The sequence below is a fragment of the Dromaius novaehollandiae genome, chromosome 3, assembly GCF_036370855.1.
Source record: "Dromaius novaehollandiae isolate bDroNov1 chromosome 3, bDroNov1.hap1, whole genome shotgun sequence".
Classification (NCBI taxonomy): Eukaryota; Metazoa; Chordata; class Aves; order Casuariiformes; family Dromaiidae; genus Dromaius; species Dromaius novaehollandiae.
The window spans coordinates 77,956,430-77,974,217 of NC_088100.1; the positions used below are offsets into that span (position 1 = coordinate 77,956,430).

Below are 17,788 nucleotides of genomic sequence, written 5' to 3' on the forward strand. Positions count from 1 at the left end.
ACTGGAAATTATGAGAACATAAAAGCACTAACATATAATCAGCATTAAGTCTAACCTGAAGACAGACTTCACTTTTCTTATTGAAACTACATGATGCTTTCACACTGGAAATATTTTATCACGTTTAAACCATACCTGAAGTCTTCACAGAATCACAGTCTTATTCTGTTACAGGAAGTAGAGCTATGTTATACAGTATTTCAGGGCAGCAGCAAACAGCATATTGTTGTTTCAGTAATGTCTTTGAAAAAAAGTTTTCTACTGCTACTTAAAAAGACCGGCTCTGATTTGAAGGCAGAGAACAGAATTCAGCAGGACACACACATATCCTAACATCAATACAGTAGTCAATAATATATGTAACATATAAAACATGTATATAAAAACTTTTGTATTAACACTATAAAACATGTATCATTTTACAAAAAGAGTTCATACTTGACCCTGAGGGACTTCATCCTTCTTGTCTCTGTCCATCATAGGAATAGGCTGAATACCTGTTTTCTTCATTTCATCACCCTGGGCAAAAGGAGGGGGGTGGGGGGAGGAAGAGAAAGAGAGGAGAGAGAGAGAGAGAGTGTTAGTTAGTTAGTTAGTTAGTTAGTTGTCTAAGTTAGTTTTCTAGGTTTCCTCTACAGTCAACAAAGGCACCTCCAGAAGACAATTTATCACACCTTTCTCATGAGATTATATCAAGTCAAATTCCAACTGCCAACACTCTCTTCCAAGGAAGCATTTTGGCACCTTAAGTCTGCAATAGAATAAATTAATTCTGGTGTGAGCTGAGTAGTCAACGATTGCCTTTCTGTTTTTCAGCTTCAAAACTACCTTGAGCTCAGAAATGATGAAGGCTTCCTGAAGTTGATTCCCTCCTGCACATTTGGCTATGACATCACCTATTACTATGGTGCTATGCTGCTGTGGTTAACCAAAAAGAGATGCAATCACAAAGCTATTTCTGAATTAATGTCTGTTTGTGCTGTGTTCTCATGCCCCATATTTGCCTCACCAAGTAGTTAGAGAGGTTAGAATCATTGCATCTATTCACTGTTTAGCTTGTCAGACATTTTATTTTCAAAAGAAGTAAGAGAAAACACCTCCTTCCCCAGCTGATTAAAAAGAAACCTGGAAGAACCCTCAGCACAGAAATTCAGTGGATTGTTATTTAGGAATTGTAAACAATTTTTGTGTGTCTCCTGTAAGCAAAATTTAATTTTCTCCCATTTGCTTGAAGTACTGCTGTTGATTGGTCAAGATTGCAGTCAGTCTCAGTGATCATACCCTCAACGCTACACCATTTAATGCATATCTAATTCATGCAATTATAAGCTCTCTGGTTAACATAGTATGAAGTGTCTTGGAAACACTGGAAGCTTTGAGAAAGCTGTCCAGCTTCTCATAGATTATGCCAAAACTGAACAAAGCTCAGAACTATGTTCATCATTCTACCTTGAAAGAAAAAGGTATGTACCAACACAAATGTGATGCATTACTATACAAGGTATGCTGTAAAAAAAATACTCTTTTTATCCCCATAGTTGATGACCATGATCAAAAAGAAAGTTGAAATTCTAAACCAAGAAGTTTGTATCATTGTACCTGGAGTACAGGTATAGAAATAGACTGGCTTACTATAAGTCTATTCAAAAAAATACTGCTTAAAGGGTTTAACAACTACCTACTTCCTCATATCTCACAAAAAATTACAACAGACAGCTTATGCAAGCCTGTAATCCTATATAATTGATCGGCAAACATTATTTTGCTCAAGTTGTAGCACTGTGGGAAATCTTCATGATGAAGTCGTATCAAGAGGTCAAACTTTGCTGAAAACATTAGGCTTCATTCAATGGAAAAAAAAAAGTCAACAGTGTGAGGTACTGCAAAATTGCTGCAACTTCCTCTGCAGTCATTTATTGTTTTAATAATTACATATTGAAAACTTATTATAAAAATCCTCTAATAATTTATTCAGCATATAAAGATGATGAACTCGAGCAGAAAATGGAAACAACTTTTTTCCCTGTATTTAGAACTGTAATACAGCCATTCAATCTAATCAAAATTACAGCTTTTCTAGAGTTTACTTTTTTCTCCCAATTAGGTAACAATTTCTGCAGTGAAATGCAATCTAAACTTCCTACTTAGCATTCCTCGGATTTTCTCTACATCTGTCCCCAGTTTTCTATTTTAGAGAAGCATTTAGATGTATGGTTAGATTTGTCAGCTATCTTGACTGCACCACAACAAATGCAACTCCTGACATCTGTCATAACCTCTTCTTAAAAGAGATTCAGTAACATGTCAATTACAGATTTCAATTTCTGACCATAACTTTTAATGTAAATTTGCTCCATTAAATATTAATGTTTTATAAGCACTATCATTATTAACTCATCCCTGGGTTACAAAACAAGTTAAAATTTGGACGCACTCAATTCTGCCCATAATTCTATCTTTATTATTGTTGGGAGCGGGGGGAAGAAAGATCCTTCTTGGTCCTGCTTGCTTCCTTCGTTCCACACTGAGTTCATAAGACTGGCAGTTAAAAAAAGAAGAGTCTTTTTGCAACAAATTGAGTATGCAACCAGTGAGGCACATTAATATTATACATCCATTATACTACTTGTAAGAATACTCACTTTTCAGTGCTGTCATTTTATAAAAGGACTACTGAACTAGATCTTTGAGTTTATAAAGTTTGCAGTTTTCAAACATTTCATTGTGGTCTGAGCTGTTCATAATTAAGCATGTAAGAACATTTAGAATGCGACAAAAATAAATAAAAAAACCACAAGCCATGCACATTTTGGATTTCATAAAAAACATGCAACAGGCAGGACAAACCTCCATGTTACATGCATGCTACATCGACTCTGCAAACCTGATTTCAATTTTACATCTATGTAAACCAGAAGTAAGTCCACCGAATTCTGCCCACTTCCACAGGGCACGTAACAGAAAAGAACCACAGCTTACACACACGTGTTCAATACCAGTTCTGAAAATACTACATATATTCTGAAACTGCAGAATACAACTCTAGGCAACCCCCTCAGGAATTTATTCCTTATATCCACAAAGTAGTCTTTCTTTCATCTTCAAAGTTAAACAAATAGAGCATTTATTCCTCAGCATAAGACATGTAAGAGATTGCATCTTTATTTATGGACGTGATCACATAGCACACCTCAATGCCATGTTTGGAATCTCAATAATCTTATCTGTGAAGTAACTCAGTATATTAAAAGGTCAACCATCTCTCTTTAGGACCCAGTTGCCAAGCTGGCTCACAGAGAAGATGCAAAATCTGGGATCGGAATAATTATAAGGTTTGTCATATTTGCTTTAGCATTTCCTGAACCCATACTGCAGCTTTAGAAGTGTGTGTTTGAAAGCAGCTGCCTGGAAGCTGGTTTAATGTTTTGCATTTCTAGAATGCAAATAGCTCCTTCTCAAAATTACTGTTACTGAGTCAAAGAAATCCTACAAATTCTTGTATGTTCTGTTGCTTGGTCACTTTATATTATGACATACTTTCTAAATCTGCCTTTAACATGCACAAAAAACCCTGCCTGCAAATCAGGAAGCTAACCTGGCTCTTTGAAGAGTTTCAAAGCAATTAACAAAACATGTGCATGCACCAATGAACAGTCTTTAAAACAAACATGTTAAGATACCTACTGCAAATCGTTCTGTTGGTGTTTTTCTCTTCCTGGATATTTCCATTTGTAAAGAAAAGAGAGTAACCAAAAGAAACGCACATACCTCAGCCCAGAACTCTGCATATATATCGTTGGCTGTCAGTCTGGTAACTGGCCACAACTTTGTTACAGAGCACAAATCACAAGCAGTCATCATCAGACCAATAACTCGATCTCTAAAATAAAATAGTAAGTTGGTAAAGAATTAATTATCATATTCTGAAGCTTTTATTTGCCCTTCCTCAGTACAACCAGAAATAAAGTATAAATGTTACAAAATTTCTCCCACCCTGCTTTTTTCTTTCCTACCTGTTTAAGACTTACTAGTAAGCCATCACACAAATTGTTCTATTAGCTGCAGTATTACTGTATTACTTGAAACTGGAGTTCATCAACTAGCATCTGCGCAATTACGTTCATAGCAAGGTATACAAGAACGTCTGTTAAAATGCTCACATGCCCCTCACTGATTTTCTGAAAATAAAGCTCAAGCCTATAAAAAGGGGGATGCCATATCCTGTTGCTGCATTTCTTTCCACTGTTTAAAGAGATGAACACATGTACACCAAAAACAGCAAAATCTAGTTCTGAGTCTATGTCAAGGAACTCCATTTATAAGAAACCTCTACTTCTTCCTCCACTTTTTCCTCATAGTATTTCCTACATATTCATACTTCTTGCAACAGCCAGCAACTGGATCTTGTGACTTAATTTTCATGCGAAAAAGGATTCAAGAACTGCCTTAGCAAACTGAGTATTTAATCTAAATGCTAGCTCTACTAAAGCAATACAGGAGCATTACAGAGTGTCTCCACAACAGCCGTAATATTTCAATAACCCAGACATGTCTCAAGACATATTATAACAAAAGTCATTGCTCTGCTGGAATGAGCTCTAGCCCAGGAAGGAGAAACTTATGCAGTTCCATAACTCTGTCCTATACACTGACTAACCTGTTCACAGAACAAATGAACAGGATCAGCAGGATTATAATCAGCAGTGTAACACACAGACACATTCCTATTTAAAAAGTTTTCTAGCACTTTACTGCTACCCAAATCTATAGTTTCTGAACCTAAGTCTTATAAAGAAAACTGAAAAATTAACTAATGAATTAATGTCTTCCATCTGAGGGAGATCCTAAAACAGGGCCAAAGGACACCTGCATCTTTTTTAATGCCTATTCCATGAAAAAGCACAACTTGCTAACTTGCACACCCAATGCGATGGCAGTCATAAAAGCTGTATCAACAGACAAATATACAATGGAAAATATACAGACAGTATGATACATAGATAAACAACAAAGTACAATTCCCCTGAGTTACAAATGAGGATTCAACACCTAGGTAAGGACCAAACGTAAGGTTTCATTACACCATTTCTACTGTCATATAAATATCAATTATAAGTCTTGGATTCTTCAATCACGTTACAAACTGATTTCCTATCATGAGACACATGGTTTTGCACTGAAAATGTCCTGAGAGCAAGTAGGATTAAAAATGTAAACTGAATAGAACATTTAATCATACACTAAAGAGTGGTGTATTATTGCATAACCTATTTAACACTTATAAAGCTTAAAATCAGGATTTTGTGGTTAATTTCATTCTAGAATGATCAGGACCTACTGTAACTCTGTGTCTTTAAGATTTTAAGGTTTATTCAAGTGTAATAAATTTCTTCAGTTTCATACCATGAAATAAGCTCCTAATAACAGCCCTTTGTACAGTGTTGTGATGATTTATTCAACACCATCAGAAGAAACTTGTAAAACTCCTCAGAAAAGTAAAGCAGATCCTAGTATCAAAGTACCCTTTGGAGAAATCAGAAGCATGACTCAATACTTTTCTACCTCTCTGATTTCTATCTGCATTATGGCAAAAGCAGGATCCACTTTTCAATTAAGAAGCTCTGAGAGGAGTATGGTACGGCTGCATGAGCACTCTAATGAACACTGTTAGGAGACAGATCTCTCACCCTGGGTGCCCTATGTTTTAATTATGTAGACAAGGAGAGTCATGTATGTATGAATATATGCATATGTAGCATAATTTTTAAACTGCGAGCTATCTTACTACACAAAGGCTGAGATCTGACCAGAACCCTGTCCTGTTTCTCTCTTCGGGTCAGGTACACTTTCTGGAGTCACCTGTTCCATAAAAACTCCTGATCACACCAGAACATTTTATGAAGTCAGTAACTCCTCTGGCTATGTTTTGGAGTTGTTTGTTGTTTTTAGAGAGGATGAGGGATTACAAAGAGCTTGCCTTGCCTCCCCCCCCCCCATCATGAACTGGAGTAGGAAAAATTGAAATCTGATTGCAGGAATCGCTTTTGGAGATACACCAACAAATAAATTAAATTATGATACACTATCAAAAACTAACTATAACTCAAGTGAAATATCAACCCTTTTTAAAAAAAAATATTGCTATATATCAACGGATCAAATGCATTATTTTAGCAAAGATACTTCAAGTATTGATCTCTAAGAAAAATGATACCTTGTAAGTAGCTTATACCTATTGTGTTTCTATGGTTTTCAACCAACTAGAATTTGATCTTGTGATATAGAAATTAGAAATAACTACTTCTGTAGATGACATGGAATAACTTCCAGTCAGTATTAACACTTCAAAAAAGCATGTTTAGAGAATAATAAAAATATTGAAATAAAAATAAAATGAAGTAATTATTGCATTTTACTTTTTTTTCCCCCCACCATCTAACTTTTCTGCACAGATACACTGCTGGTGAAATCTGCAAATGAAATCTGAAGGCAATGACATGCAAATATGAAACACAATTACTGCTACATACCTGGCATTTTACACACAACTAGTCTTAGAAATTCTATATGTGAAAAAATTACTATGTATATAGAAGATTTCAATTTTTTTATTTGAATTCTTCATTGTCTTTTGCAAAAATAAGCTTTGTTTTGTTTCTCTCTAGGTCTAATGACCTGGAGAACTAATAGTAGTTTGCTGCTTTACCTATGTGCTTGGTTCTTAAGGTTTAACGCTCCCGTCTGATGCAGCTCTTCAAGCTGTTTTCTGTTTCCAAAATACAGGGCAAGGTCTGTGGCGATGATGGCTTTGCGGATGATCTCAAGGACTTGCTCATATTCGCTGGAGCTCAGATTGGAGAAGACATTGTGCCCTTCCAGCTATGAAAAAGTAAAAAACCAATAAAAAGCAAAAGCTCTAATTCTGAGATGATTTCAGTCTTTACCAGACAGGTTACAACAGTTTTACAACCCACTGACAATTTCTGACATAAGTTCAAATGCGGACAGCCCGAAACGCACTTTTTTATCCTTCCTTTTTAAACACTGTCAAGAAACTGTTATGATTAAACCACTGATTTGTTTGGGGGACTGCTTCCTTTAGAGTATGTTCTTTCTGAAGCCTGAAAGCATTACTAAAGAAAAATGCTAGCTTTTCCCACTACAATTTTTAAGCACTACATACACAGCACTTTCAGACAGTACTAGCTTGGGAACTTGTGATTTAATCCTGATCCAGATTACTGCGTTGCGAAGGTGGTAAACTGAGTGTCTGATTCACTCTGAAGAATTTTTGATATTGTATAACACGTAACACGGATAAAGAAGTATCCAAGTTACAGTACTAAAATAATTATGTTTTGATACAGTGTTCCAAATGCCTGCAACTGCTCTACTCTCTGATACAATTTTCTCTTTAGAAATAAGGTTAATTACAGTACTTTCATGTAGATGAACATTTAGGGGAAAACGCAGCTTTCTTCAACTATGAGTTGACTGACTCAAACTAAAGACAATGTTTTCCACTATGGAGGCTCTGGCAACATGCCACCATCATCCCTTTTCAATTTCCACTCTGTACTACTATGCATTTAACTGACAATATCCATGTACTGTGATCGCTCATGAAACTGTATCACATTTTGAAAAGTCAACACTATTCACTGACTCTAAGCTTCTGAAAACAACTTGTCAAAAGTCTTCATACTGTTTAGAGGAAACAGGGAAAAAATAAAAGAACAAACCAGCCAGCCATGTCAAGGTGTGCATATTCACAAACAGAAAATATTACTAAAATATATCAAATGCAGATGTGTTTTGACATTTAATTGGCATTTGTGTTGAAGCTCATCAAAAGTTTTCCTGACTTTCGTCAAGCATTTACATAATTTCTTCAAAAGAATTCCTCCGTGGTACAAATAGGCTTGGCTTCTCTCATCATCTGGAACGTAAATGTCATTTTCCAACATTTTTGCTTGGACAAGTAGATTTATTGTGAATAATGAATAGAAAATACAATCCAGCCATGGCAGCCCATGGTTCCTTTGGCAGCCTCTTAAGTCACAATATGTGATGCTCAAAAAAAAAAAAAAAAAAAAAAAAAAAAAAAAAAAAAAATCAGAACATTTTAACCCATCATCAACACTCTGAGACCAGGAAAGGACTACTATTAGTTTTCAGAATTTGTTTTTTGAGAGCCTTCTTTCCCCCAACAGCCCAATCAACAAAAGCATGCTGTTTGTCCTAGTATTTAAATTATGCTAGATTTGGAGCTATCACTTTTACGCTTTAAAATCTGCACTATCAAGACAACCACAGTGGCTGTGACAGTTGCTGTTCACACTACTAGAAATCAACTAACCCCTGTTAGTGAAGTACTGATCCAAGCTGCCACTTCTGAGCATGTCTTTTAGGCTTTTAAGTATAAGATACAAGGTATGACCGCTAACATTTTACTCCTTCCTGCTGTGCTAAAGCTAGCGAACAAGTGAACATGTGAACTGTCAGTGGATGAGAAAAGCAGCTATAAAGTTTCAAAAGATGAAAAGTACTACAGGTTAGTAACAAAATTAACACTCATTGGATAAGTCCTAAAGGCTCTTTTCATAGCAGCTCAGGAAGTGCGCAGAAAGGCTTTTTGATTCAAATGAAGAACAGGAAGCTCAAAAGGCTGCTCTGATCTGTCTTTGCTGCCAGTCACCACCCACGGGTACCTGGGCAGCCAGTGTTTGAATCCACTCAGCAGCCCTGGCCACCTCCCTTTCCTCACTCACTCTCACAGCCAAGGCTAGGAGCTGGCAGGGAGGCAAACATGTTCTCTGCTTTCTCTGCAAATGGGGCTTTCACCAATTACACAATTTCTGCAGGAAAAATGCAAAATGATTATTAAAGAATGACAGCAGTCTGCTTCGCATAGCATAGTGGGACAGAGAAGCATTAATGACTGAGGAACTTGCTCACTGTGTACCAATTCACGTGAAGAATGAATACTTAAAATCTAATGCCATACCACTACTGAAGGATTCAATTACACCCTCCTATATGGAGCAACACTCAGAGACAAAGCTTCCATTCTCTGAAGAAATATGTATGATACCTAAAGCCATAATCATAAGATGGGCTTCTGAATACAATACAGAATATATATTTTTCCTAAAAGCTGATTAGATATTTAAGAAAATAAATATCTTCCCCCTGAAAGACCAGAAAGAAAGAAAAGTTAACAAAGAATTAGTGACACAGTAGCATGGTATGGCTGTGTGTCAGGCATGCACACAAAAAAATAAAAGCAGTGAGCACAAGTATGTTATGGACTGGCAACCAGTTCCACAGGTGAGAATTCTCACTCTTTTTTTTCTAATTCAGCACAAACAAATTTTTAGCTAATGAGAGAAAACCTGTTTGTCACCCAACACACTTAGCTTTCCCAAAATGTGACTGCATGCTTTCTGATAGTTTTGTGTTAATTAAACACACAGAGACATTACTTCATATGAGGAACTCTATCACAGAATATTACCATATTCACATTTTTTATTTCAATTTGCTGAAGAACAAGAAAAGCACATAACATCATCAAAACCATTTAAACTTCTCATGCATGCAAAATTAACATTTGGTCCTAGGTAAAGAATTTATGCACACTGCATGCCACACACTAAATGCTCAGGGAATTTATTACAGCAGGTTTTAGAGCTTCTCTCAGAAACTTTTGTCAGTTCTTGAGTTTTTATTCAGAATTTTAGGATAATTAAAGACTCTGTTGAAGCACGTTCTGCTGGAAATATGAAACTAAAGGAGAAACTGAGTTTTCTTTTTCAAAAAAGTTCCTACACTGTATGGTTGTAGGAAAAAAACCTCGTGAGTTGACCCAGAAGCTAATATTTCCATAGGAAGACCATAAACAGTAGACCTTCAAATAAAGAATTATTATTTTTTCATAACATCAAGATTTTTGGAAAGATTTTTTGATTTTCAAGACACGCATTATTTTTGAACACTTGGGTTGTCAATTCTGGAACCAGACTTGCTGTAATAAATTGAGGCAAATACTTCTCCCACACTTCGTTTCTAGATGAGCACTATAATCCAGAAATTAAATTAAGCATGCTTCAGAAGATCTATGGGGTAATGAGGTGACTCCTATTTCCACAACTGGACTACTTCACAGATGGTACAATTTCAATAATCCTACCTGCAGGATGGACACAGTCTGCGAGAAGTGGTGCTGTTCCATTGTTGATGTGGAATAGAGAGCAGCTAAAGGGTGGTCAAATTTCTGAAGATAGCTGTTGCTGTAACCTCTGTGATCCAGGTCATGACACAAGCACGCAACTAAAAGACCTTTCCGCTACAAGAAATTTGAGATAAACAAAGAGAAGTGAGATGTATTTCCTGCCTCTAGATGTCACCCTCATCTCTCAAAACACCCAAGAGTTGCACCAGGATTACACTGCATTCAAAAAAAAGTCCTTAAAATTGCAAAAAATGCAGAAGTTAAGAAATGCAGAACTAAAATTCTCTGTCCAGCTGTAAATCAAGCTTTTTTTATATTATGAATTATAACATACTGTTTCACAATCACATACTATGGGAGGGATTCTGCTTTAGGAAGAGGTCAGAATTTTGTACAGATAGTCTTGTTGTCCATTGGATCCTTACCATGTTTATTGGAAAAAAACCCAGAAAGCATAGAGTTATTGAGGGAGGGGAAATGCACAGGATGTATGAGCTCATGGTCAAGACTGCTGTCCTAAAGGCCAGTGCTAACACTGCCTCTGCAACATAGTTTCTACAAGACGCTGACTAAGCTTCTTAAAACAAAACTTTTCACAGGTACTCACTAACTTGATCTACAGAAGTGCTGAGCAACAGCAACTGCAAACAAAGTAAAATAAAACTGAATCTTTATTTATTAAATTCTTAGTATGTTGAAAACTAGAATCCCTGAAATCTCTCTTTCGACACAAATTCAGTGGACACCTGGGAAAATTAACGCTCTAACAGTAGGTTCCGATGAGTGTTCACCAAATAAGGAAAAGGCCCTAAACTGAAGGAGAAAAAGAATGCTGAATAGCCACTTAAGCGAGCAACATCCATCCTTTGCACTGTATGAAGAGTTATGTGTTTCTGTGGAAAAACAGCATGTGATCACATAATTAAAGATGCTATCAAAAACACAATGTGCTCGATTAAGGTTACAACATTCCTAATTCTTGTATTTTTGATTTTGAGACCTTCACCTCTATTTTTAATCCTAACTTTTATTTTTAATGATGTCCTTTCAATACCGCATTTTATGAAGTGTGTTTTTATAAAGCAAATAGAATAAAACCGATCACAGAGCAGCACACATCCACACAGATCCTCAGCAGAAGTGGAACCCTTAGTGACCTAACAGAGATCTACAAGTCATGAAATAACTAACAGCTGTAGAAAGCTAGTATCCCCTTTTCACTGTTACCAGGAGGGACAAAACATGTTGCCAATGGACTTCAGAAATGCTCTCTGACCCCAAAGGAAACATGAGTCTCAGGATCCTTTGTGCTGCATATTAGATCTAGAGGGCATAAGCTTTTTTATCCTTGCTCCACAAGTTTAATTCTCCCGTTGCATCCTTTCCAACCTGTGGTTTCCAGTCCTATTTTTCTGTCTGTCTGGTTCCTTGTGCCAGACAGTTCTCTTGTCTGGCTTGTTCCCGTCCCTACTTCCCAGGGATTCATTCTTGTCTCAGTCCCTCAGAATTACAATGCCTAATCCCTGTGCTCTTGAGCTTGGATCTAGTGTCCCTGCTTGGATCCTTGCTCTTTAACGACTCCCAATGGCTGGATCTATTTCTCTCTCGATCAGAATCTCCCTGACAAGTGTTTTGTACCTTCCCTTCCCATCGCTCTGCCTACCTAGGTGCATATCATCATCCTTCACCTCAGACCAGCCTATGCAAGTTCCCCAGCCTTTTTCCCTCAGCAGCCGCCTATATGCTTGTCAGATACATCTCCAGTGTCAGGATGATGAGACTGCTAGCCAGAGCTTAAACGCAGTCTGGGATAGGGTGTTGAAGTGGCTGAAGGCTGAGTGAAGTTCGACAGGGAACAATGACTGTCTGCAGCTCTCTTAACAGCTGCCTCTTTTGCTCTCCCAGCATTTCTTACCCCAAATCTCAATTGCTCCAGAAAGATGGGGCTTAGCATTTGGTTAGTACTGCAAGTTATGAGAGCTCTAAATACCTCCCAAGGGTGCCATCTACAGACTTTTTGTTATGAAAGAACACTGCTTTTTTTTCAAATGTGTAACCTGGCCAACTTTCAGCGTATGGCTGGCAAATGCCGTTTTCCTATTTTGGTGCCAATTTTCAAGTCCCAGCTTTAAAACAGAATACACTATATCTTTTTGAATGAAAGGTCACCAAATTTTATTTTATCCTTATAAACTGAACAGAAAAATGATTTTTCATAACGTGCTTCTCTAAAAGAGCCAAAGAACTTTGTCTGAAATTTCCCCAAATAAATCATCCTGAAGAAGCCAGCGAGCTTGGAAAATTACAACCCAAATGCCTATATTTGGCAAAGTTATGTACAACTAAAAATAGGTTCTCCCAGTGGGAAGTCTCAGGTAAATAATAGCCAGCACTTCCAGTTGCACCTACAGTAATTAAAAAAAACAAACAAACAAACTGGCAGCTCTTCATAGTGTATATTAACATTAAACCATCTAAACCTTCCATTTTATTACTGTAATTTTTTCAGTTAGTGATCTATTAGAAGTATGATTTTTCTAAACTCTATGCAGCTGTCTTAGAAAAATATATACACATGCTAAGGACAGCTGCTGCATAACAAAAGTTCATCAGGGAATAAACAAATCTGGTCAATTGCTTTCCTTCCATCCTTTCTATTCTTCTCCTTTACTCACCTACGTCAGCTATCTCTACGACACCAAAGCCCTTCTCTCTTGTCCTACTCTATATCTCCCAGATCTCACAATGTCCAATATTCAGGGGCTTTCCTTCCCCTCAGTACAGATCTACCATTTTCTTAAACGTTTAAAATAAAGGATGTGGTTATAAGGGGGCAGGGAGAATGTCAAAACAGTCTTGCAGCAAATCTGTTGCTGCTTCTTCAGTGAGCACACTGGAAAAACAAGAAGGAAACACTACGAGTAGGAATCTGAAGAATTCTCCTTCCTCAAGCTTTCTACTCCTACTCATTCCACAGGAAGGACTATGAGATTCTTTTTTATGGTTTATATACTCTGCCGAAGCTGATATCAAAACTCTAGCATAGGAAATGCACTTCTGTGATGGCTGACACCTCTAATGAGACCTAGTAACTGATACCAATCCCCTCACTTACCTCCAGATCAGTGAAAAGCCCCTGGTTGTTCTGAAGTATGGCATACATGCAATGTGCAACTGTGACTGCATGCTTCCAGTTGTGGTAGGGCACACGGCGATAGTTCTTTTTTACGGACATGGTAAATCGGCATAGCTTTTCAAGTTCAAAGCTTGAAAGGAAAGAATGTGTTGAGACAAGAAATAAGAATGGATAAAATAACCAACAGAGGAGAAAAGATGTTCTTTGGTTTACTCTTCCTGCTAGGATGGACTCTCAATGTGTATGACTCATGGATTAGGAGAGTCATTCAAGTTTCAGCAAGGACAGAAGAGTGAGTACCTGACAATGCTCTTGGTTTAATTTTTAAAATTTTGGAACATAAGTCGACCTACCTAGTTCATGCAACATGATTACATAAACTCTCCATTCCCAGAAACCTAAAGTGTTTTTCTTTAAGGCACTATTTATTGAACTTGCTGAAAACTGAAACTTTGCCCCTAAAAATAATTTGAAAATATCATCTATGATTAAAACAAAAAAGTAGTTTTTTAAAGCAAACTGATATAAAAATCAAAAATTTAATTCTGTTTAAACTAAAATTCAAGTCAAACTGACCTAGAAATAGTTCTAACTTTTTTCAATTTCATGTTAATTTTTAAATGCATAGTACATAGTTCAAGAAAATTCCAACTGCAAAAGTTGTTTTGGGGGGGGGGGGGGAGAAAAAAAGGAAAAAAAAAAGGTTGAGAGCCTTCATATTGACATGGTGAAAAGAAAAAGTTCTGGCTTTTTTTGTAAATCCTAAGCTTCCCCCCCAATTTGGCCAAACAAATAGATACTCACCTTTCAGTGTTTCTACATTTTTCACCAAAGAACACTAAGTAACTGCCAATAAACCATGATCTGTAGCATTTATGAGATTATTTTAAAAGAATTTTTTATATCTTCTTGCTTATTAATATGCATATGCAAAGTGAATTTATGGTCAAAACAATTTTGACAAAGGTAATAATACATAGCAGTTACAACATTGTTACATTTAGCTCATGTGCTCATTAAGAATATCTCCAAAAGCTTTCTTATCCTGTAATATCAGAGCTCTGTACACATACTAAATTAATTTCAGCAACTATGCATTTGCAAAAAAAAAAAAAAAAAAAAAAAAAAAAAAAAAACGAACAACAAGAACAACAACAAAAAACAGTATTCATAGACCTTCCCTCCTTTTTGACAAAGGTGCCTTTAACATCTTCACCATCTTCTGACTGACAAGCAATCTGACCTCAGAACCAAACAATATTATTTATTGAAAGGACAACCGTTTAGACGATACCATGAGTTCTTCCATCTGGCTGTTCCCAAATTTTATGAACTGGAGACCAAGAAACTAGGACAAGAAATTCAATCCAGTTGTTATAGCCCTGTGCAGACCAAGCACTGTAAATAAACTCCAACTAAAATAATACCATGTGTTAGAATATAATGATCCCAACATTTTCTTATACATATATTCATAAATAATGGAATTAAAGAAATAAATCATACCAGGCTGTCCCACAGGACTGGTGGACCATGTAGACAAAAATGGCAGGCCAGACATCCTCATAGGGACTGATGTCAAAGTGATATCTAAAAAGAAATTTTCAGCTTAGCAAGTACAAACACTTTCTCATTCTAAACTAAAAATGACTAGGTAATGTGTCTCTGACAGCATTCACTTGTTTCTGAATATAAACAAAAAACTAACTCTACAGTCTTAATCTTCCAGCTATGTATGCCAATATATTTCCCTTAAGGTCAATGGAACTTTGACGGCTAGCCTTTGGTTCTGTTTAATTAATAGAAACAGAAATCTTTCTCTAAGAATCCCCTGTTAAAGTAATGCACCAAAATCTTTGTTCAATGCGGATAGTCAGAGCTTTACAGGTATTCCAAAAATGTTCCAGACTTTCCTCCCCAAAATTGTAAGGATGGTGTGTCTAGTAATACATTACTGGCTTTTTTTCCCCAATAGTCTCTATCGAAACTGAGTAAGACTCACTTTAATAAAAGTTGATTTTTCTCTTGTAAAAATTAGTTAATAGAAACTAAGCACAAACTTCAAAAACCAACCATTTCATATTGCATTTTTTATGTTTCATTAGCCAATGCTTTCTCCTCTCTCATGATACCAACATTTGGGCCTCATGTTAGGGACCAGCTCAGCAAAACTGTTTGTCTTTCGATTATTAATTAACCCCTTTCCTTGCACCTGCTGTGCTGCAAGTCTTCTATTTACTTTCCATTGAACCCAGCTAAATGCTAGTGTGTATGCCACACACTGAACAACCCAGCAGGTGCAAGAGACCTGAAGGTAGCTGAACTGCTTGGAAAAGTGGTTAAATATATTCAGATTTCTCAAACTAAAGGATGTTAATACAGTTTAGAACGAAACCTGTCATCTTTACAAGTGAAAGTCATTTTGCTGAGGAGGCGGGTTATATAATATCTAACAAAGAACAAGAAATTATATTGCAAATAATAGGCTTCTATTAGAGTGTAATCCTGCAAGCTGCTAATACTCTGGCTTTCAAGCAAATCACTTAAGCACATAATAAACTTTAAGCATAAGTAGTCACTGTTAAATTTAAGTATATGCTAGCACGCTTTGCTTGATCCACAATGCTCAGCACTTGACAGGAGTAAGTGAAATCTAGAGAGTAGATCTCTACAGACATTTAAGTTTTGTGACTCAAAATTCATTTTGATTTTAGGCATTGGATCACCACAGTAGAATTCACTGTTCTGAGCCAGGAACAGTGGCTTAAAAACTGAGATGACTCCCAGTGTTCTGACGGAGGGACTAGCTATAAAATACAGATAAAGGTATGTCTTAAGCACACAGCATAGAACAGCAGACCTGTGAGAGCAGACAGCAAGTGAATTGTTTTAGAGAAATGATAAGACTATTCAGATACCATAAACTAAAGGATCGGAAGTTCTCCTCCAAATTTAGGCCCTAACTCTTAAACCCTGACACCTAAGATTCATAATCCTGAATTATCTTCAGGAGTTAGAGAGCTGTATCCATTTGCCCCTCCTGCAAGACACACACATACACTCCCCAAAGTAAAAACAAAACAAAACAAAACAAAACCCCCCAAAAACAAAAACAAAAAACTCCCCAAAAACAGGAAGGAGCTGAATCTTTTATTTTAAAACCTGTAAAGGGGATGTAGAGGGGATGACCATTTGGTCTTAACTACTTTGGTCTTAACTACCGAAATTCTGACTCAGCCTACCCTCTGGCTCTAGGTATTGGTAACTTAAGCCTACCAGAAAAAAAACTCATTGCTGCACTTCTTGGATCTAACTTAATGTTTAATGCAACTACTGCAGTTATTCATCTCTGTGGAAAGTTCTACCATTCTGATTTGGTATTATTTTACACCTGTGATAGATAGTTTGTTCACAAGTCACATTAAGTGTACCTAGGTATAAGATAACTAGAGATAAACTCCTATGATTTGGGATAGTTCTAAAACAGTGCTTCCTACAAACCCTGCACTATACCTAGAGAAAAAAAAAATCAACTTTTTCCAAAGACAGATATTAATTTTAGCTGTTGCTATAACGGAAAAAATACTTACAGTTCAATTTCTTTACAGATATGTGGAGGCAGTGTACAGTGCATGAGATTTTGCCACTCTTCTGCTGTACACACACTGTGATAGGATAGCTTCTCCATTGTTACACGGTAAATACACTCTGAATGGCGAATTCTATGGTACATCTGAGAAAGGGAAGTTACTCATTAATGTGAGATTTCAGTAAGGCAGATAACATTTCTTTCCTGTAATCAAGCACTTATTCTTAAAACATACATCTGCAAAAATGTCAGTGATTTTGGCTGCCCAACTTCACACATCTGAAAAGTGACAGATTAGAGAAATTTAGTCCTTCTGGAAAACCGGGCCTTTTAGGTTTCTCAATAGAGGCCATAAACTTTCAAGAATATCACACCTTTCTGCATCTACTCACTGGGGTACAAATCTAGGGCTCTGCCAACTTTGCATTATGCCCTGATCTCTCCTAAGAATCAGAATTCAGATGTTAAGAGTCTATTTCAGTCTCTTGCAATATAGATAACAAAAAGAAAACTGGTAATGGGGCACAATTCACATTTTGTGCCACTGCATGAATTCGGCTGTTAACTGGTCCAAATAACTGCTACTTACCTGCAGAAAAAGTAAATTATAGGTTTATCAGACCTACATTACCATGTAATAACAGTGAAAAATAAGTCCAGCTAACTATTGACAGGTTGAAACTCAGCTACTGTAGATGCAGCATGATTTGTAAACAAGTAAAGATGCACCAGGTTTTTCTAGTAAAGACAATCTCCAGGGCAGTGTACCCTGAATGGTAAGCTTCATCATCTAAACAGAGTGAACTCACACACAACAGTGACTGTACAG

At 36.7% G+C, this 17,788-nt stretch overlaps 1 protein-coding gene across 4 annotated transcripts in view; it reads right to left on the reverse strand.

The window, feature by feature from the left end:
• Positions 1–17,788, reverse strand: part of PDE10A (phosphodiesterase 10A) — a 200,923-nt gene that overhangs the window by 14,779 nt on the left and 168,356 nt on the right. For all 4 annotated transcript variants that reach the window (XM_064509225.1, XM_026109843.2, XM_064509226.1 and 1 more), the window contains exons 14-20: positions 16,961–17,103; positions 14,877–14,960; positions 13,350–13,500; positions 10,193–10,348; positions 6,707–6,879; positions 3,769–3,880; positions 439–519 (exon numbers count right to left, since the gene is read on the reverse strand). In XM_064509225.1, the coding sequence (XP_064365295.1) occupies positions 439–519; positions 3,769–3,880; positions 6,707–6,879; positions 10,193–10,348; positions 13,350–13,500; positions 14,877–14,960; positions 16,961–17,103 (900 nt within the window). The remainder of the gene's footprint in view (positions 1–438; positions 520–3,768; positions 3,881–6,706; positions 6,880–10,192; positions 10,349–13,349; positions 13,501–14,876; positions 14,961–16,960; positions 17,104–17,788) is intronic.